The following is a 22,240-nucleotide window of genomic DNA, read 5'->3' on the forward strand; positions in this document are numbered from 1 at the left end:
TGATAATTAGAAATTTCTAGAATTTACCTTGTTTTCGATGAAAATAGCTACAGTATCTCCCACGTGGCCTCCTTGTGACACTCTGCAGCTGAGTGACTCAAGGGGACTCTTCTGGTAAGTGGGCAGGTGGTTCTGTCTTGATCAAGCTCCTGCCCAACTCCAGCCACCCTCCGAATACAGATGTCCCAATCTGAACACATGATATGTTAGGAAGTATTGTAAGATATAGCCAATATAGGCAATATTGTTTACCTGACTAGATCCTTTCTGTGCTCACTTGTGGTGTTTTGTGGTGTTTTTTTGTGCAAGCCTATTAAGGTTTAGAGAGCTCATGTGTGTTTTCTTTAACTAAAAGTATGCACACGGTCTCTTGGAAAAGGCTATGACTGCCACATGTGTTTTCTGCTATATTATTGAATCGTTTTTGCAGGGCTGGATTCTCTATAAGGTAGACTAGGGTGCCATTTTTTAAGGCTTCCATTGAAAACAAAGGGGAAGAAGCTTAATGTTATGTCCTTTACCCCAAGCATGCACACTACCCATGTAGGAAATAAAGTAGTTACTTCCTATATAAAAAAAAAAATAAATGTATTAAAAGATAAAGCGTAGCTGGAAAGGTTAATAAAATCCTGGAATTTAAACACAAGACTAACCTGAAAATAACAAACCCAAAGATTGAAAAAGGTTTGAGATTTTTTAGAGCAGAAAAAATGGGCATTAGATCTAGAGTTAGATGGGCCAATTGTTTATTACCTACTGCCAAGTCCTAAGTTTCTGTGACAGAGAATCAAAAATCAGTGAAAACCACTCATAACAAATACCTCTTATATATGGCAAATATATATATATATATATATATATATATATATATACAAATACAAAAAGGAAGCATTCACCTGAACTAGCATTAATTATAAGGGGGTGCTGCTGAAGACCAAAGTCATACACAATCTCTAAATCAGCGCACACACATCAAATAGGTTATAAACTCTCATGACTGTAGTTAAAGCTACTTAAAAACACCTTTCTAAAATTGGAGTTTTAGTCACATTATATGGCCATATTATGCTAAGCCCACCACTACGCCAAAGTACTCCAATGTAGGTGGGTCCTAATGCTAAATACTGTTGCTGATATATATATATAAAAAAGTTTAGAGGTGAGATTAAAATTTAAACTCCCCAATATCACTATGCATTGAAGTTTTCAAAAAGATAAATTTGAATCCATGATGCATAAGACAGTAGGGGAGCATGGTGAAGTTAGTTCACAAATAATCAGCTCTTCTACAGCATCCAGATCAGAATAAACACGGTGGAAAAATCAACTAGAAAGTAGAAACCCTCTCCACTAACTGAATGCTGGTAAAATAGTCTTCTGATTTTTCTGTGACGTCAAGCATTGATCAGGCAAGCAGCGTCCAGTCAGCTCAGCCTAGCATTCAGCAACATTGTAAGATTGGTAAAATAGAATTAAGATGAGTTGCTTCCAACCTTTGTCCCATGCAGTTAATGTTTCTTCAAACACGACCCTCTGGCTTCCGAAGTGAGGAAATATAAAAGCGATCATCTCCAATCCTTGTTCCAGCAGCACCTTCTCCTTCCACAATGGCCCAGGGCTTCTTTGTTGGCAAAGTACTAGCTGTTGTTGGTATCTTGTTCGTAATTGCTTCTGTGGCTGCTATAATAGCTTTGTCAGTTATTTATGCCGAAATTAAGGCAAAAAACCACCATCTGACCAAACCAACAGATGCAACAAGCACAGCTACAACTATTGCCACTTTGGGAAGCAGTCCCACCACTGCTCCATCAGATGAACCATGGAACCGTTTCAGACTTCCAAAATCTCTTATTCCATATCACTATGATGTTGAACTGAAGCCAGTTCTTGAAAAGAATTCTCAAGGACTTTATATCTTCTTCGGAAAAAGCACCGTTTACTTCACGTGCAAAGAAGCCACAAAATATGTCATCATTCACAGCAACAAACTCAACTTCACAACACCTACTAAAGCTGTTCTTAGAGATGCCGCATTTACTGATCTTCCTGTATTAAAGGTGGATGAAGTGCCAGTGACTCAGTATTTGGTGGTTCATGCTGTTAACAACCTGGAAGTTGGTAAAAACTATTCGCTGTTCACCACGTTTCGAGGGGAGCTGGCAGATGACCTGGCTGGATTTTATCGGAGTGAATACGTGGAAGATGGACAAACCAAGTAAGATTTAAATTCGGTCCAACAAAGGCATGAAAAGAACGCTGAGTAACATATGGTTCTTGGGTCTTTGCCCAACTCTGGTACTTGGAGGGTTAAATCTAAAATGAATGATTTGTTATATTTAACATTATTATAACATGTATAGTGTTACATTGTAACACAATATGATTAGTTGAGAAACGAAAAATAATCTAGGATGGTAATGGGTAACAGTCACTGCTGTAACCAAGTAATCTGGATTAGAGCGACTTCTTTACTCTTACTTTGTTCTGTCTCCTGGATCTCTGCTCTGCCTTTTTTTACTCACTCCTAGTCACTTTTTTCATATATGAAACGTTAAGGTAGATGAACTCTTATGATGCATGTTAATAATTCAAGTACACGATGGATTTTAGAATAAGGAGTAAAATGTAGTTATTTTGTCAGGAAAAATGCAATCATTTTGGTGAAAAAAAATCTTGTTCCCTACCTGAACATCAGAATCATTTTCTTTAGCATTTAGCAGATTCTGTAAGAGGTCCGGCCCGGGTACTACTTATCATGCCCGGTGGGCCGACGGCCGCCTAACTCGGTCCTGAGTTTACCTCTGAGGATCTTCGCACACTGTGCGAGGAAACTCTTTTCCCGCGCAGGTTCCTGCTCCCCCTGCGAGGAAAACGTTTTCCCACACACAGTGCATAGACAGCGCATAGACACCCGCGCAGTGCCGGTGATGCTAGGCCGGCCACTGGACCAGTAAAATCTGCAAGAGAGGTAGGGGGTGCGGGAGAGTGAATGGGTGAATTAATGGGTGTTTAGGGACAGAAATTGGACACAGGCTGATAAGGGGGCAGATGTGGCACAGGCAGGCTGATTTGGGGGTGAAGATGTGGCACAAGCAGTCTGTTTCAAGGGCAGAGGTGGCACAGGCAGGTTGTTTCAGGGGCAGAAGTAGCACATGTAGGCTGCTTCAGGGCTAGAAGTAGCACAGGCAGGTTGCTTCAGGGGCAGAGATGGCACAGACAGGCTGCTTCAGGGACAGAGGTGGCACATGAAGGTTATTTTAGGGGCAGCAGTGGCACAGGCAGTTTGTTGCGGCACTTTTGAAGGGTGGGCACTTTTGGAGCCCTTTTTTTTTTTAAAGCCGAGAAGAGAGAGAGAGAGAGAGAGAGGGCGCCGAGTGGTTTTATCTTACCAAATTCTCTGCGGGCCCTCTAGCTCGGTCTCGGTGCCGGCTTGTAATGTTGAGCCCCGTTAGATGATGTCATTTCCGGCGCTCAGCATTACAAGCCGGCACCGAGACCGAGCAGGGAGACTCACCGCGGGACTGCTGAAAGTAGGGGGGGGGGCATTTTAAACTTCGCCCCAGGCGGCATTTTGTCTTGGGCCGGCCCTGGTCCTACCATGTCAATTTCTGTGGGAGGTGTCCATATACAGGATTCCCCCCGGTTGCCAAATACCCCAGCTGGTAGCACAAAATAAGAAACTAGACCTTTTTTCGACCTTTTTTCATCCCTTTATAGACATTTTTTCTGCTAATCTTATGTTTTTGGTACTAGGATCATTGCCACCACTCAAATGCAGGCCCCTGATGCCAGGAAAGCATTTCCCTGCTTTGATGAACCAGCAATGAAAGCAACATTCAACATCACCCTAATACACAAGCCAGACTATGTAGCTCTATCAAACATGAATACTATAGGTAAGTAAACTATGTCAATATCAGTACCAGTACTGTAACAGGGGACCAAGAATATGTAAAGATGTAGTTACTGCAGGAATCAAGAGAAAATCCAGAAAATCCTTGCTTACAATAAGCTTACCATGTATGTAAGTTTGTTGTACCATGCGTTTAGAAATAGCACTTGAAAAATATATTTAAATCCCCAATGTATTAAACTCAGGGATGATTAAATGCAGGGGTGTAACTAGAAACCACAGTGCCTTATTTGCCCCTTGCAACATGGCACACATTCGTAAACACACTTACACAAATTTACACATGCTACCACACTTACACATGCACTTACTTATACTCAATAACACACACGTACACACTTATTCTAACACACTTCCTCTTAACCACTATATATACATATCCATACTTACACACTCATGTTAACACACATTACATTTCACACCACATACATGCTGCAACGCATTCACATACAGATTCATGGTAACACACACTTATCGAGAGACATTCATGCACACATACCCTTATACAGACATTCATCCTTACATACACATTAATGCAAACAAACATCCTAACATTCATACCCCCTCCTTCCCATATTTATATTATCTTTTATTTATATAGCGCCAACAGTTTACGCAGCGCTTAATACAATACATATATTCAAGGGGTATGACAAGACTAGATTTGACAGACTAAGACAAACCTATACATTAGGTGAAGAGAGCCCTGCTCGCAAGCTTACAATATACACCCTTACCTCTCTTGTAGCTTTTGGCCCACTGTAAAGTAACATAAAAAGCCCCCTCTGCGTTCCTGTCTCCTCTTGCCGGTTCAAAGTTGTTAAGAGAGGTCTGAACCGAACAAGTGGCTGCAAGGATTGCCCGGGTCCCCTAAAGAAACCCTGTAGTTACGACACTGAGTAACTGCTTTCTTTCGAACATTGAGGAAACCATTTTGTCCAGGGAACAGTGATTCAAAAAGCAGACAAATAATCCAATCAAAGTGTAACTGCAAGTTAATTTTACGCTAGATATTCTGGAAGCTATAAGTGAAAAGAAAAGCAGACAACGAAAGCATTGAACAGTGGCCCCTAATCTTCAATAAACCGAGGCCCAGAAGCAAATTACTCACTGCCAACCCCTCCTTGCATAATTATAATAAAAAAGCTTAATTCTGAAACATTGCTCCTTTGCTGCCCAGCTTCCAGGCATCTTTGACATGTGTATTTTACATGTCTTGTGGTAGTAGTAGGGTGCAGGAATGAAGGCAGTGATACTTACTGTGCTTTGATAGAAAGCTGCATACTGGAACCAGCTTTGCAGGGTGTTTTATACCATAATTAAATAAACACATTTTTAAAAAATTAAATTGCAACTCTTAGTAAAATCATTTATATTATAGGTTTTCATAAAATGAACAGGTAGTTGGCTTTATAAAAGTACTTGGGATTCATGTTTTTAATAAAGTGTTTTCTCCCGCATGTTCTGTTGATTTTCTTTAAGAAAAATACATAACAGTGGAGGAGGCAGAAACCTGGAATGTCACAGTGTTCGACAAAACTGTGAAGATGTCCACATACCTTGTGGCATTTATAGTCTCCCAGTTTAGTTCTACTGGTGATCCAGGAAACAGCACAACCACCGGGGTAAGTTTATAGTGTTACAATTGTGTAGTCAGTGTACATCAGCATGTGTATTAAATACCTTTTCCATGCAGCAAAAATTGTTTTAATAGGATGTATGGAAGCTGAACTTGGTGGGGACCATGACTGCGTGTGAAACGTTTAGATTTGTGTTTTCTAGGTACAGATCTGGGGCCGTAAAAAAGCTATTGAGGTTGAGAAACAAGGAGAATATGCATTAAGTATAAGCAAACCCATACTGGATTTTTTTGCTGAATATTATAAAGTCCCTTACCCTCTACCAAAAGCAGGTATGTATAACCTAAAACAATACTAACTATACCACAACATCAGAGACAATCAGAAAAAAAGAGAATAATAACTAAGAACTTTGGCCAAGCTCAGTGTGATGGGAACCCCAAAAATTGTAACAGTCAGTAATGTATCTTTTCTAACATAAAACAGATTTTCTGTTTGATAATGAGTTTGTTTCTTGTTTTGTGTGGCTCAGCGGTGTGATATGGAACTGCAAACTAATCAGAGAAAAATGTGACAACTCACCCGGCACACAGATTAGGAGATTTTTAAAATAAAATAAGATTTTATCCCTTATGTAAATATCACTGCTTTTCCTGGATTATGTTCTTTTACGAAAAGAACTCATTTTGCAGTAAATAAAAATTTTTTTTGGGGGGAGGGGTATTTATGTTAATATCGACCCCCCACTAACTATAAAATCTGTTCTGCAGACCAGGTTGCTCTTCCTGATTTTAGTTCTGGAGCCATGGAGAACTGGGGGCTGGTGACCTACAGGGAGACTGGTTTGCTTTTTGACCCTAATGTGTCATCCATTAGCAACAAGGAGAGAATAGCCATATTGGTAGCTCATGAACTTGCTCATCAGGTATGTATTGTTTTTATTTGTTTCTTTATAAAATGTGTTTGTTTGAGGAAAAGCTCAGCATTTAAAATTTTTTATTTTTGTTTTCTGCTAAAAAGAAAAAGAACCCAGCTTTCTGTCAACCTCACATTATCCCATTGCCCCATCAACACCTTTGATAATCTTAATGTTTATCTTCTTGATTTCTTAGTGGTTTGGGAACCTTGTGACGATACGATGGTGGAACGACCTGTGGCTGAATGAAGGGTTTGCCTCCTATGTGGAGTACTTGGGAGCAGACAAAGCAGAGCCTACATGGAACATAGTATGTTTTTGATATCTTAATGTCTAACCTAAACATGGCCCTAGCAGATTGGCTGGATAATATTTGATGGAAGTTGTAATTTAACAGTCATCTTTTGCGTTTTAACCAGCATATGGCATATCGATTATTAATTGGACAAACACATCATTTAGCTTGTTTGCATGTAAGATGTTGTGCAGCTCCTACATACATTGAAAGCATGTAATGCAAAAATATGAAATCTTTATACTATATTATATCTTCTTGAATATGAAGGCCTTAGCTCTTCTACCAAAGATGGTACTGTAAAAAATACCTAAGTTCCAAAGGAATATTAACTATAAGTACATGGGAACATTGCTAAATTAACAGTTAAATAACATTGCTCGATTATGTATTCAAACTCTTAAAATGAGTCATTTCATTCTCTCTTTATGTCAGGGATAAAAAGAACATGTGCAAAGTTTGTTTCTCTCTTCTGGTACCACTGTGCCCCTTTCTACTTTAAGTCTAGGGATCAGCATAGGCCACTGTACCTCACGTTATCAGTCCTCTATGCTATGTATGTAATAAACATACATTTCTTTATTAAAACAAAGATTTATTATGAGATGTACAATGCTTAGAGGAAATGCAAACAGATAATGTTTATCTCTTATTCACCAGAAGCTCCACCCGTACAAATAGATTCCCCCTTCCACAAAGTGGAATCTATTGGAACAATCAGATCAATTCTACTATTTTCTTTTCACATAAAATGAGGGTTAACATACAAGAATGTATCACCTCTTTGACCCTGTTTACAAAAGCAGAAAGCACCAACAATTAGATGCTTCCAAAACAGTAGACAATTGTGACCTAGTTCAACTAGGCCTAGGATGGCAGTCCCATGGGGACAGCAGCCCCTCTGCCTCATAACCAAGGGTAGATTGCCCAATTGGGCACCAAGTTTTACCAGACCCTTTTGTGGTGAGCTTGAGTTTTCTTTGTCTGGAGTACCTGAAATCATCCAGTAATAAAGCTAGTTTGCAGGCAGAGTAATTCACACAGAAGCTGGCCAAGACTTAGCTAAGGGGATTACACCAAGGAGCATCCTTGACCAAAAATGCACAGAATTTGTTAGACTTGCGCATTTGGATTTGTACACATTGCAAATGAACTTCAGCCATCGGGTGAACTTCAGCCAATGTATGCTATGATACACTTATGTGAACTTCTACCAAAATAGCGGAGCTTCTGGTGACATCTTCTGACCTTTTTGGAGAATTAGGGGAGAGGGCATTATCTCTCGGAGGTGATGTCTAGTCTCTAATACATTTTTTATACATACCTTGGAACTCACCCGATTTCACTGGAACGGCTGATTACTGTGCCTCTGGGTCAATATTTTAATCTTCCACTTTCAAGTTTTCAGGGGAATACGCCTATAGATGGCCAGGTTTCTTTGCATATTGGAGTTCAAATACAATATTCGGGAGAACAAACAGATCTGCGTTGAACTATAATTCAGGTCACCTTTCACTGATACACTTTAAAGGAAGAGGGACTTTTTAGGTATGACATTGGTTAACTTGCCCTATCCCATTTCATTAAACCCCCACAGAAAGACTTGATAGTGCTGTATGATGTACACCGAGTAATGGCAATTGATGCGTTGGCTTCTTCCCATCCACTCACATCAAAAGAAGAAGAAGTGAACACTCCAGATGAAATAAGTGAACTGTTTGACGCCATCGCTTACAGTAAGGTAAAGAGGTCCAGACCAGCTAACGCTACTATGGTCCTAAATACCACAAGCAGGAAGGAATTTAAAAGCTGCTTTTTAGTTCAAGTATATCCAACTTTTAGGTGATATTGGCTCTTGGATGCTATGACATCATGCATATAACTAGCACAAAAATATAGAAAAAGGAGTGCACAGCCTAAAAAGCATAAAAGGTATACACAATCAGATTCTCGGGTTGCTGCCAGTAATAATGACCACTACATAAATATAAAAAAGCAAGAATTCATTTGTACCTGTGTTTTTTTATTATTTTTTATTGTTTTATTACTTAGGGTGCTTCAGTAATTCGGATGTTATCTGACTTCATCACAGAGGAGGTGTTTGTTGAAGGACTGGCTGTAAGTATCTTCTACAATGTAACCCTTATTAACAGAAAATAGAATATGTTTACTTTAAAACTAAACCATTCCTGTTGATTGTAATACTTTTTAAGCATTTGAAAAAACAGGCATTCTGCTATATTTTAGACATAAAATAGACATTAACTGTAAAATCTCATGGATATAGATTGAAAATATTACATTTATTTTTTTAGACCTACTTGAAACAGTTTGAATATGACAACACTGTGTACAGTGACCTGTGGATTCATTTGCAACAGGTGAGAAACTGCACCATTCTATAACTTGAACACAGATGTGGAACTCTATAACTTCCCAATCCAACCTAAGTCATTCCAATGATTGTGAAACGTATATGAAGAGAGATTTTTACAGAATGTTTCAGTTATATTTCTCAATGTGTTTATCGTGTCTTCTTTCCAGGCAGTGAATAAAAGTTCAGTAGGACCAACCCTTCCTCAGCCAATTGATAAAATCATGGATAGATGGGTCCTACAGATGGGATTCCCTGTGGTGAAAATTAACACAACAACTGGAACTGTAACTCAACAACACTTCCTTTTGAATCCAGAATCTGTCGTGACCAGACCATCTGAATTCAAGTACGTAGAACAATAAAAAAAAACTATTATAAAGGACAATTCTTTTGATGAACATAAATCAGCTTTTCCCTACACAATGAGGTTTGCAGTCGTCACTCACAAATTGCAATAAATCAAAATTAGAAAAAATACAAAAAACTTTTATTCATTGTCCGTGGACTAGTTAAAAACATCCATATAAAGCATGAGAGAAAAAAACAGGCTAATGTTTGCCCGTATACTAAAAGCTGAGTTTTCCCTACACAGCCTGATAACCCCTTCTTATTAGGGGATATTATTGTATATTTGTTTCTTAAACATTGTTGAACAAATCTTTTTACAGTTATGAGTGGATTGTGCCAATTTCATATTCTAAGAGCAATTCTTCTGGAAAACTCTGGCTCAAAAGTTCATCAGGTATGATGTATTTCCTTTATATGTATCTAAGATCATAATTTGTAAGCAGTTATGAGGGGGATGATTAGCGGTTACACCGATAGGTCCTTCGTCTTCAAAAGGACCGTTTACTGTTCCCGACAGCCTCACAACAGAAGAACTTTAAGTTAAGGTAGTCTGTGAGTACCTTAATATGCATTCTTTAAAACAAAAAATAAATAGACTTCCCGGAGGTAGAAGTGTGAATAAAACACAAGGAACAGGGACATTTTTCAACATGGGACAAAGTGGGGGCAGCTTCCCAAAGGGCTGGTTTGTCTTAGGGACCCATGCAAAATGTCCCTTGGACCTCATAACAGCCACCAAAGCTTGGAGGTCTGTGCCACCACTGGCATTGTCCTCTCCACAAGCATTTCCTCTCTCGTACCCACATTTAGCTGCTGGCGTGGAGTGCCAGGATATGATGTCATATCCTGGTGTCCAACGGTAGGAAGTATGCAGACCCCCTAATGATATCCATAAAGGTAACCATGGTTACATTGGCTGCGCACACTTTTACTGTGAAAGACTTACCCAAGTATATGGTACCTAAGCTGATTCCAAATATAGGGGGTTATGTAGATACTGGTGCGGAGTGTTGAAGGCAGAACAGTCTACTGGAATGTTCCATTGGTTGCTATAGTGACTTCACTAGTTTTGCCATTTTTCATCAGAACTGCTCTTTGCACCTAACCCACATAAACGAAGTACAATTAAAATTACGGCTACAGGAACCAGTGACACACTAGATGGTGTCACTTCATATAAAGCAGGCGTACTCCATTCATTTGCAATACTTTATTTACCATCAAAGGTTTAAAAAAAACATCCACTAGGGTAGTCTTAATGTAGAAATCTAGTTACGCTAAATGGTGTGAAGGCACTAATTCCATCCAACATATGGAACGAACTGTAGAAATGTATTAACCCTTTCCTACAGCTATGTTGCTAATTGAGCAATTTGTATTTTTTTTAATACTCTCTATTTCTTTTACCTGAACAGAAATATTTAATGAATTTAAGACCACTGGAAGTGAATGGCTTCTAGCAAATATCAATGTAACGGGATACTACAGAGTTAATTATGATGATGGAAACTGGGACAGGCTTATTAGGCAGCTGGAGAGCAATCATTTGGTGAGGATACTTTGTGGAATGATTATTTGCATTGGATACGAAGCCATGTTGGGAGCACATACATTTCTATAAGAAAGTTATGGCGCCATTTCCTTTTAGGTCTATGTTCATGCACAATGTTTTTAGATGGATTTCAAAATATATATATATTTTTTTGTGTTGGTTTAAAAAATAAAAAGTAATACACCTGGACACCGATCTGCTGGTGTCCCCCCATATGGTATAACGCTAAGGGATCCCAGTGACATTGTTTCTCTTTTTTTTTTTTACAGGCAATTCCTGTTATCAACCGAGCACAAATCATTGATGATGCCTTTAATTTAGCAAGGTGGGCCATACAAAGTATTTTATAAAATGTATCCGTGTGTAGTTTCACTTATTTTAGGGTATGCAAGACTCCAAATTTTTTGTCCGTTGAGGTGCCTGGGCTGTAAATTTGATGCAGATTTTACAGTCACATTGGGAGATATGACTGCATAAAATGCCAGATGTTGAAGCAAATTTTACATAGGCTTTTTCATCACCCTAATGGATCACTTGTGATCATTTGCCCCTTTAATGTGAATTGCACCTTGGGGAAGAAATTGCCATAGTAACTATGGTCCAACATGGAGTTAGTAGTATTAAGTAACAAAAATTACCAATGAGTTATTAATAACAACTGCATGTAAGTGTGAATAAGCATATCAAACGCTGCCAGTGAACCCCCAAAGTTATTAATGTGCCTTAGGTTATTGGTTCTGACTATTGGATCTACAGCCCTACAGCCCTACAGATGCTTTGGTACTACCATCTCTCTCCATAGTATTAATGGGAGAGTGATGGCAACATTCTCCACTGAAGCTGGAAGTTTAACAAAATAATTTAATGATGCTGAAAGCTCCATATGCAATATAATGACACATAATAATATATGATATATTGTTTTTTTTAATGTGGTAACAAGCATCTAGCGTTTACTTTGCTTTTTTACTATTGTGTTAATGTAATCATGGAATTCACTTTTTAATTCAAATTCATTTTTCCCTTATGTTTCAGAGCCAAGTATATCAATACAACAAGAGCTTTAGACACCACGAGATACATCTCCAGTGACACTGAATACATGCCCTGGCAGGCCATGTTCAGCAGCCTCAGTTACTTTACACAGATGTTTGATCGAACAGAGGTGTACGGGCCAATGAAGGTAATCATCCTATGCCTACTCTGATAACTGCAATCACCCAGAATTGTTGCGTGTGCATTGTATACTGTGTATATATATATATTTCCATGAAATAATTTTGTATTATTTGCACAGTGATAGAAAGAATGGATAGATGGATAGATAGAAAAATTGTATCGCTGGTAAACCTAAACTTACCTGCAAACTGACATCTTCATTCAAATATATAATTATTTAAAATACTTAATTTTATTTTTTTGTTTTAAATCTGCAATACAGGAGTTGTATGTAGACAAAACATCCAGCACATAATAGCAATAATAATAATTGATAATATTATTTTGAACAACAAAACTATGTATTTTTTTTTCAGAAATACCTAAAACAGCAGGTCACCCCACTGTTTGAAAACTTTAAAGTTTTAACAGGAAATTTTACCAGCCGGCCAGAGTCCTTAACAGACCAGTAAGTGCAAGAAATATGAAATTACTCCTTAAAACTTCCTTACATAGATCCTGTCTTTCTTTGGTACTGATTTTTTCTGCTGCATTTAGTAACAGTGGAGCGATAAAAGGACAGAAAACAAGATAGGAAATAAGCAACTCCTTCTCATTAGCTTTTTAAGAGAATGCTGGATCCCAAAGCAATCTTCTTTGCTATATTTTTGCTAGTTTTGCACATCATTTTGACTTAAATGAACATAAGAGAATTTTGATGATTCAGATAGTACAGTTTTGCCACCCACTGGTGACATTCGCTAAAACCAATTTTGTAAGGCAATTATATTTTAGTTGTTTGCATTTCTTTTCTTTCAGGTACAGTGAAATAAATGCTATTAACACTGCATGTATCTATGGCATTCCTGAGTGTATTCAATTAGCAGCTAGCCTCTTCAGGGAATGGATGATGAGTGGAAATAATGGGTGAGTTCGTTGGTAGAAGAAATGCTTATAGTGCACAGTTGCTTCTTACAAATAACCTGGTGGTGTACACTTTACAAAAAGCAGAATTCAAACCATATCACACCACGCATTTGGTAATTTAAGGAAATTAATTATTATGTGCTTCTGGAGTTTTTCCGGCTATATATTCTGTCATACCCAAGCGTAGATACAATTGGCCACCTCATGCCATGTAAAAAATATATTATTTTGAAAGGTGCATAATAGACAAAATGGTGTATATGTATGTAGAACGATATTGAAACATCCACATGTGTACATACATAGGAACTTTATATATGAGCTAAAGTGAGACTCTCAAATATTAGCTCTTTTTGTTAGTCCTTCACAGAGATTCTATTGTAGTGGCTAACTAATTGTGGTATCCAAGTGGCCAAAACTGATAATCAATTAACCCGTAACCAAGCAAATATTTCAATTGTGATCTAAACAAATTGTGACAAAAAATACTAATCCTGATGCTCATGTATCATTTAATGTGAAAGATTTAGATCCAATTAATGCTGAACCCGTCTTACAGTAGAAGTTTACTGTGTGTACCATATTTGCTCTACTATAATAGGAGATTTATTTTATGAAAAACCCAACCTTGTCTTCAAGTTCGCCTTACATTAGGTATTCAAGTTACCCCTGCTGCCAACAATCCCTCCCAACCAGCTGCTGCTGGTTGTTGTCATCATTCTTCTACTTTGATTCTGTTTCATTCATTCTTCTTAGTTCTCTTAGGTATTTAATCTTCTGGCTTCTTCCCCTGCCCGGCTCCTGTTCCCATGTGAACATCAAATGAAAGATATTGGCATAATAGTAAAAAAAAATGGAAGACGGGAATAAAGAATGAAGAAATAGAGAAAGGAAAATAAAGAAATATTTGAGCAAACATAGAATGTTGGATGCTACCCTAGCTCAAGTTGCCATCACCTTTTCAGACACAGCCCTGAATGTTAAGTTTTATGATGGCATAATATCCTGGTGCTTCACCTCAGGATGCGTGATGCTGGGTATAGCATGCTACGGATGCTGTGCCGGCTAGACCCAGTCCTACGTAGTGTAAACGGGCTAGCCGACTTATTATTAGAAAATACCGGCCTTCTACATCAAAAAAGCATGACATGATGTCTTTCTGCTTGAAAACTACCATCAAGACATACAATATATATATATATATATACTGTGTATATATATATATATATATATATATATAAATTTGAATGAATTCTTTTTTTGAAAATAACACTTAGCTGATGCATGTGCTATAATTCCACCCTTTTCTTTTTTATGTATGGTAGTATTCATCCGAATCTAAGATCCTCCATTTACTGCACTGCTATAGCGCATGGAGGAGAAGCTGAATGGGATTTTGTATGGAAAAAATTTGTTGCATCAGATATCGCACAGGAATCGGACAAACTGAGATCTGCTCTGGCCTGCAGCAAAGAGCCCTGGATTCTCAATAGGTAAGATTGGGGTTATCTGGTGGTTAGTTATCTGATAATGAAGTAAAGAATTAGATGATTATATTCTGATAACCTCTCCCAAAAGGAGTTAAATGATCAGCTTTCAAACCTAAAAGCTCTAGGCTTAAGCTGGACGGCGCCTCAATGGGTGTATGAATATCCTCAGACAAGGCCAATGACCACATAAGATCTTTACCACACATTTGATGGGCCAAAGGGTCATTATCTGCTGTGAATTTCAAATGTTTTAATTTCCAGCAAGGCAGGGTGCAGTGTGTGGATTTGTTCTCCCTTTTTATATATTCCTTTTATTGCATGTCTTTGGACTGCTTATATCCGTTATTTAGCACAAATAAGACAACTTGACCCCAGACAACATTGTGGAAAGATGTACGGCTAGGTATCTTGATGCTGATGCACAGACTAAAATATTTTGACCTTTCATAGCCTTGTTAACGTGGATGTGGATGCTCTTAGGTTCCCTGCGTATCTACTATGAGAGGCTTATATGCCCATGATATTTTGCTTGAAACTATTTCCACAGACTTCTAGAGTATTCACTGGACACCTCTAAGATCCGAAGACAAGATGCTGTCGCTACCATTAACAGTGTTTGCAGTAACGTGATGGGACAGAATCTTGCTTGGGACTTTGTAAGAGCCAAATGGAGGATTATCTTCACCCAGTAAGTATCTCCTCTATATGAAACACTTAGCGCTGTCTCTATAATACCTTTTATTAAACATCAAACTCTTGGAGTGTCACCATGGCATACAGATGACTATGCCTTTCTAATTGTTTGTGTTTTTATTCAGGTTTGGAGGGTCTTCTTTCTCTTTTGGTAACTTAATTGAACGACTAACACGGCGATTCTCCACTGAGTTTGAATTACGGCAGGTAAGGTGCAAATAAAATATGGTAATATTTACTAGGAGACAGGGGTAGGCACGACTTCCTCCGAGTACCCATCTGTCAATAGCTGAAATGTATCTGAACAACGTGCATTCTTGCAAAGCAGCATCCATATATATACCTTAGGTATGAAATATGACTGAACACGCAAACCCAACAGCTAGCTATACTCCAAGAAAGGAGAGGATGATGAGCCAGATATTAGCTGGAAAAAACTATAGCACACCTCCTACACCCAAACATTCCTCTCAATGTCCTTCTGGTTATTCCCAGGGAAAAAACTATGGGGAAGTGAGCCTGGCTCCTATGCCAGCACAGGGCATCTAGCATATGGATGTAGGTTTGGCTACCAGGTTCGCTCCCTGAGCACCCACTTCATCCTGTTTCTCCAACTCCATTCAATAATGAGGATTTCATTTGTATAAAAGAAAATGAAGGGAAATGTTTTAATTCTAGTTCTATGGACCTTTGGCTGTCCTGGGCTTAGGTATAAAATGTTCACATTTATTTCCACCCACTGTACAACCCTTAACATAGTGCTGATTCTCTAATCACATGGGGAAAAATCTAAAATACTTCAGAGCAGTAGATTTCCAATTAAGCAAGCAGGCTGTGAGCATTGCTAGCTGTGTCTGGTAATTTTCATACAATATTAAAAAGGGATTCACATTAACTTTGGAGTGATGAGGTTCCAGTTGTAAATTCTGTACACATGACATTAACCTTTTAACTTTATCACAGAGATTGAAATGTCTTAGAATGCATTATTAAAATTGCTACAGACTATCTTTTCCGCTGCCTCTTTTCCCAGCTGGAGCAGTTCAAACTTGCCAACCAAGACATTGGTTTTGGAACAGCCACTCGGACACTGGAACAAGCGATAGAGAAAACCAAAGCAAATATCAAATGGGTGAATGAGAACAAACAGTCTGTACGTATATGGTTTGAAGACGCTATAAGACCAAGGAGCATCTGAAGCATCTAATATTTGCAAAGAAACAAAAATGTGCCTCTTATGACAACTCAGTATTGCTTTATAATGTGTGAGAAGTCTCTTTTCACCGTGTAAGACACTTCAGTGATTTTTAGGATCCACATTCTATGTGTTGAAGTTTAAGGTGTAAGAATAATCAATTTTACCAAAGTAATTAGTTAGCAAACCCTTTGTAGCTTTGTTTATACTAGTATAGCCTCTATGTAAATAAGGTGCAAGCCTCTAATAAAATGCTAAATTAAGTCCAAGATTTATTTCATTTGTTTTGCATTCTAAGGGGTGAAATAAAACAAACATATTATGTTTTAAGTAGAAACGACTCTTTGATATCATATGGATAAATAGTCTTGTTCTTGAACAAAATTTGGGCATTAAATTATAATGCTAAGGTTTAAGTTGGCAAATGTGATATGAAAGAGAATGTCACACAACTAGTTGACAACAGTCAAAAATTGATGGGCATCATAAAGGTGGCAGTACTTATGTTCTGTTCCAAGGGCTGCCCCTGATGAAAAGGCAAAATAATGTTCTCAAAACATATAATTCAAGACATATATGATTCATGTTTTATTCATAGGAGGTAAATTCTAACTACAATAGATAATGTAACAGCACAATGCTCATAGCACGCAGTTCCGAATATGGTTGGAATCACAGGCTGTGATGGAGGTTTATTTAGTTAGTTTGGTGGTTTGGGTCGGTCAAACATAGTGTGTATGTCATCGCTAGGATTACCAGTGACTATAGTCCAATGATTTGCATTATCTTCCACTTTATGCCCATTTAAGAAGGTGTGTGCTGTGATTTCACATTCCTTGCCAAATATCGTCCTGAAAATCAAGGAGAATTTAAAACGTAAACAGCTGGAAGCTGCTTTGCTTGAAAAACTGCAGTACACCGATATTGGTGAGAAAATGGTATAAATATGGTAGACGTGTCATAATAAAGATATTGTATGAAATACTTCCATTGTGTTAAGAAAGGTCTACAAGGTTGGCCTGTCATTCCAGTGCTGTGCAGTGGTGTATTTGACCCCTCCATGACATCATATCTTAACAGAAGCACCATTTCACTGCACCCAAGTATTTCCCCTTTGTTATTTAAATTCTATATTCATTTCCTACTATGGTTCCCACATTCAGCCATGTTTTCCAGCTGATGTGATCACCCATACATACATTCATGCACGTTCCAAAGATTGTAATTTAACCAAACCAGGATGTTTAGCAAACATCCAATTAAAGGGTTAATACTTCAAAAATTTCAGCTCAGTTCCCAAGTATGAGCATTATAGAGATGCATGTAGGGGCTAGGGGCCAAGGGTATTTAAAACCTGAACTAATACTACATGGTCAATTAAGTAACATTGACATATCAGATTATACATGAATATGAATGTTTAAGGACACAAAGGCTTCCATTATGCTCTTAAGAGCATGCACAGCAACATAGGAACCGCTGAGGTGACCGCTGCCTCAACAGCAGTATATATACTGTGTATATATATATATATATATATATTAAAAAAAAAATATATATATATATATATAAATAAATAAATAAAAGAACACTGCATTACTTACCACAGGACATACTTCCTCAGTACAGCTAAACATTGATTTGTTTTACTGTGAACGATCAGGAGCTTTGTGTTTGCCTGTTTAAAACAAATGTACCGTTTAATTTATTTTTACAAATACTTCTACTACTCTACTACTTTCTACTACTTTTCTTGGAATACCCGAAAGGTTTGCAGTCCTTAAGTCCATAGAAGGAAACTGCTGATGTAGGGTTCTGTATTTCTGCAGTCCTGTTTTGTTTGGGATTTGTGAAAATGTGGAGCTGGTCCTAAATATAATTTGTTTTTATACAGATATAATTATAAAAAGGTGTTTTAGAGTTTGTAATTTTATCCAAGAGGAGACAAATGGCACAGAATTCTGGAGAGTGCAAAGGTCAGAAAACCGACAGCACATTTGGATCCGCTCTTGGTTTTTGCAACAAGATCAGATTATAGGTTACTATGGTGATAAAACCGCATTCAGAATTTTGCAATAGAATCGTCCCTTATACATAATTCTCAATTGTCCACTGGTGGAACTAAAGAGTTTAGCAATAGTGCAGGCCCCTAAAATGCATGGCAATATCTGCAGAACTGGCTGTGTTTATTTTTTTAAGTAGGGGATTTAACATGGAATCTCTGCTATACAGACTTTTGAAGGTATATATATATATATATATATATATATATATATATATATATATATATATATATAGGGATTTGGAGATTTGTGAAGCGAAAGCTGTATTAGGGGAAGAGGCCAGCCGCAAGTAGGGAGAAATGGTTGCAGGAATAATAAGGTACAAAAGGTATAGCTATGATCAAGCATGATGAAAGCGGGTCTGGAGGGTATGACTAAAAGGGAAGAAGGGAGGTATAAAGGAAGAGAAAGGATGGAGAGGTATGAAGAAGAGAATGGGTTGAAAATGTTTGAAAGAGGACGCTTGAAAGTATGAAGATTTAAAAATGATGGAGAGGAAAAAGTAGTGATGAGGGGAAAAAAGTGATAAAAGTGAATGCATGGAGCATACAAAACACAAATGGTTGTGGGTGTGGATTTTTGGGTGGGCATCCTCACCACTGCACCCCCCTCCCCGCAGACTATAGCATACCGGTACAGGAAGACCTTCATGCTCCAGCCTCATCTGAGGATCCAAATAAACAGCTTGCCAGCAGGTCTCATAGGATGGCTGGTCTGTTAGACTGACCTCCTGTAAGCATGACTTCTTACTGCATTTCAGAAATGTCTTCTGATCACTTCTCAGACTGAACTGAAAAACGCGAACTATTAAAGTACATGACTTAATTCAAAACACCACATGTTGAAAAAAAGCACAACAGGAAAACTTGTCTATCCCATATCTTATCCTAATTTTTTATATTATATGTAATATACACTGTATATATATATATATATATATATATATATATATATATATATATATATATATATATATATATATATATATCTATATATCATTACATAAGTTGTGTTGGGTAAAAGGTAACAGAAACCCTTCCACTACTATATATATATAGTACAGCAGATTATAGATTGCTACCTAATACATCAAATGTATAATATATATATATAAATGCTCCCTATTTTATGTGCAATAAGGACCACCTCTGATGACATGTCTGGTAATGGAATCTTAGCAGACTGATGGACAGGCATTGCTTATGTATAGTATAATTACACAGCTTAGGAGCAACATGAGAGTCATTTAAGAGCTGCTAAACAAATGTAAACAGATGCCGAAAATTAGCTAAAATCTAATAATAAATGTAACATTACTAGATTTATTTTTATTTACTTACATGCCCCATGAAACCTTCTAATGTTCTCAAAGCAAAATTCTGCCCAAAATGAAGTGGCTCTCCAACTTCACTTCCATCAACACTGTAATGAAATGTACATGTTAAAATAATCAGAAAACATACTAGTGACTTGGTGTGATGAAAGAAGTGTATAGCTGCCCCACTGCCTCTTATCTCCATGGCAAAGTACCAGGATCTGTGCTCCATGTATAGCGAGGAGTAGGGTCACTATGGAGGCAGTGCCGATTAGGTTCGAGAGGAAGTGGCACAACCAGTTCAATGAGAAGTGGCACACCAGGGAGTCTGACCTCCCAAAAGGGCAGTCATGTTGTATTATGATTACCATTTTTATTATGCTTGTAGAATAGATTCCATAATATGTTATGCTTTCTATTCTTTATTACTTGAAAACAAGAATCCTGACATAGGAAGTTTCTATAGATAACTTATTGTTATCCTACTTATTATTAACTTTCAGAAGTTCAGGTGTTAAAATCTCCCTTTACTGTATGTTCCTATGAGCACAATACAAGAGCCAGAGGATGTTTTAAGCAGATTAATGCCCATGTTAGTCTAAAGGGACCTTAAAGGGTGTGGAAGTGGTAAGATGCAGACTCATTATAAATTTAGATCATATTTTTTCTAAGAAAAGGGATGACCATAAGTCTTGCTTTGTTTATATAAAATTATTATTTTTATCACTAAGTTATAGATAAAATGCCTTGAATCTTTTTGCTTGGGGCACCTAAAAAGCTTAAAATTGCCCCTAGCAATGGCTCCTTAGCATTCATTTCCATCCGGCATAATGTCACGTACCTGGTAATGATGAAACTGTTTCTTTCACACGGCTTAACATTAGTGCTGGCACTAATCCCGCATGGTAGTTTCAAGTGGCTCTTTGTATGCACCGTACTTTCATCTGGATTTACACACAAGGTAAAACTTCCAAGCGCAGGAGAGGGGTTACTCATACTCTCCTCCGCATTCTCAGGGTTAAGCAGCATCACTATGTCCCCGAAGTGCAGAAGTCCATCCTTAGAAATAGAAAGCTCTGTCTGTAATACAAACAAAGTCATTTGCTAACAATTTTTTAAGGGCAGAAAGATCAGTTGCCAGCTGCTAGGGAGGGAAGGTCCTATCATTCCAGCCAGCCAGAGGCGGACATCAGTCATCTTAGGCACTTACTTAAGCTGCACCCACGTCAGGTAGATGCGTAAAAACAGGAGGGTTTTCTGCTCAAAGACCTTAAACAGGGCAGGATTTCACAGCATCACTGAGCATAGACCGTGCCGTCCACAGGACAGAAATGGAGGAACTCACTTATAAAAAAACATTTACTAAAAACCTCTTTTTTCAGAGTTCCTCCAGATCATAGGGTACATAGATACAAAAACAATACTCTGTGCTTTATTTTAAAACCATTGTAATTAGTTATTATTATGATTATTGTAATAATATTGATTTAAAAAGAAGAATATATCCCTGATAATGCTCAGGTTAATGTTTACCTTCTTCAAGATATTTTTCTTTAAATTGCTTGTTTTCTGTAAAAGCAATTCCCCTCTATCTCTCTTCTCCAAGAAATCCTTCATAACGTCCTATGTGGATGAACAGGGGAAAAAAAGTGAATGATCCTATAAATGTTAATACAATCATAAATTATATTGATCTGATTCATTTTTGATATTTTTTATTTATACTTTTCTGTTGAGGATAAAAATTAAACAAATCAATATAAAGATAAAAAATACACACAATAAAGTTTGTGAAGTTGATGAAATCCTTTATATTTCTATAAAGTTACAAATTCATGTTAGAACATATGCACCCCAGCTTATCAAGTTATATTTCTTCTATTTATTTTATATTTTTTATTCTATTCTTATTTTTTCTATTTTACTGAGTTTTCATTTTGGTTTGTAAACTATTATATGCATCTTTTAATTATAGTAACTTCCTTCCATTGTTATGACAGATATGGCCGCATATGTTGGTGATGTAATGAAAATGTTATATTTTAACCTTAATGATGAAAGAATGTATTTATCCTCCTACCTGTTGCAGAAAAACATCTTCATTCCAGTTTCCGACCCGGACAGACGGGCAGAAAGTTCGTACGCTCATGTTGTAAGCGTGGCTGGTCCTGTTCCTCTTTCAGCGGTGTATTTTAGTTGTTATGGCAACCCGGTCTGTTTCCAGGTTACCGTAGAGACGGTGACGAGATTCTCGGAAGGTCGTGATTATACTCACAAAATGTTTATCCGCCATGTTGTGAGTGGCAAGACAAAAAAAGCAGCTTTTTGTGTGCTGTACTGCTGCCATCTCGTGGTAGCAGTAGGTATTGTGTGGAATATTTTAACCGCTATTCTAAATAACCACCATCGTTGGACGTT

At 37.6% G+C, this 22,240-nt stretch overlaps 2 protein-coding genes across 2 annotated transcripts; one reads left to right on the forward strand and one right to left on the reverse strand.

The window, feature by feature from the left end:
* Positions 1 to 1,607: 1,607 nt before the first annotated feature.
* On the forward strand, positions 1,608 to 16,447 carry LOC149299981 (aminopeptidase N-like). The gene is made up of 20 exons (XM_089485485.1): positions 1,608 to 2,215; positions 3,754 to 3,896; positions 5,396 to 5,538; positions 5,696 to 5,825; positions 6,264 to 6,418; positions 6,606 to 6,719; positions 8,302 to 8,445; positions 8,757 to 8,822; positions 9,020 to 9,085; positions 9,249 to 9,427; positions 9,750 to 9,823; positions 10,845 to 10,978; positions 11,251 to 11,306; positions 12,017 to 12,164; positions 12,517 to 12,608; positions 12,959 to 13,066; positions 14,392 to 14,559; positions 15,104 to 15,244; positions 15,375 to 15,456; positions 16,283 to 16,447. Exons 1-20 carry the CDS (start codon positions 1,608 to 1,610, stop codon positions 16,445 to 16,447), a joined length of 2,916 nt encoding a protein of 971 aa, XP_089341611.1.
* Positions 16,448 to 17,144: 697 nt separating this feature from the next.
* On the reverse strand, positions 17,145 to 21,971 carry LOC149299982 (cilia- and flagella-associated protein 161-like). The gene is made up of 7 exons (XM_089485486.1): positions 21,903 to 21,971; positions 21,356 to 21,445; positions 20,664 to 20,902; positions 19,848 to 19,929; positions 19,139 to 19,297; positions 18,049 to 18,122; positions 17,145 to 17,295 (listed from the first exon to the last, which is right to left on the reverse strand). The coding sequence occupies exons 1-7, from the start codon at positions 21,969 to 21,971 to the stop codon at positions 17,145 to 17,147; spliced, it is 864 nt and encodes a 287-aa protein (XP_089341612.1).
* Positions 21,972 to 22,240: the final 269 nt, after the last annotated feature.

The sequence above is a fragment of the Sceloporus occidentalis genome, unplaced genomic scaffold (assembly GCF_023333645.1).
Source record: "Sceloporus occidentalis isolate IW3139 unplaced genomic scaffold, rSceOcc1.0.p SCAF_26, whole genome shotgun sequence".
NCBI classification, from domain to species: Eukaryota; Metazoa; Chordata; class Lepidosauria; order Squamata; family Phrynosomatidae; genus Sceloporus; species Sceloporus occidentalis.

Excerpts from the sequence above, each read along its gene's own strand:
- LOC149299981 (XM_089485485.1), top strand. The coding sequence starts at position 1,608 with ATGGCCCAGGGCTTCTTTGTTGGCAAAGTACTAGCTGTTGTTGGTATC. Across the intron at positions 5,539-5,695 it reads GAAACAGCACAACCACCGGG|GTACAGATCTGGGGCCGTAA; the intron begins GTAAGTTTATAG and ends TGTGTTTTCTAG. Across the intron at positions 9,428-9,749 it reads ACCAGACCATCTGAATTCAA|TTATGAGTGGATTGTGCCAA; the intron begins GTACGTAGAACA and ends ATCTTTTTACAG.
- LOC149299982 (XM_089485486.1), bottom strand. The coding sequence starts at position 21,971 with ATGAGCGTACGAACTTTCTGCCCGTCTGTCCGGGTCGGAAACTGGAAT. Across the intron at positions 20,903-21,355 it reads AGAAAAATATCTTGAAGAAG|ACAGAGCTTTCTATTTCTAA; the intron begins GTAAACATTAAC and ends TTTGTATTACAG. Across the intron at positions 17,296-18,048 it reads CTGAGGAAGTATGTCCTGTG|GACGATATTTGGCAAGGAAT; the intron begins GTAAGTAATGCA and ends CTTGATTTTCAG.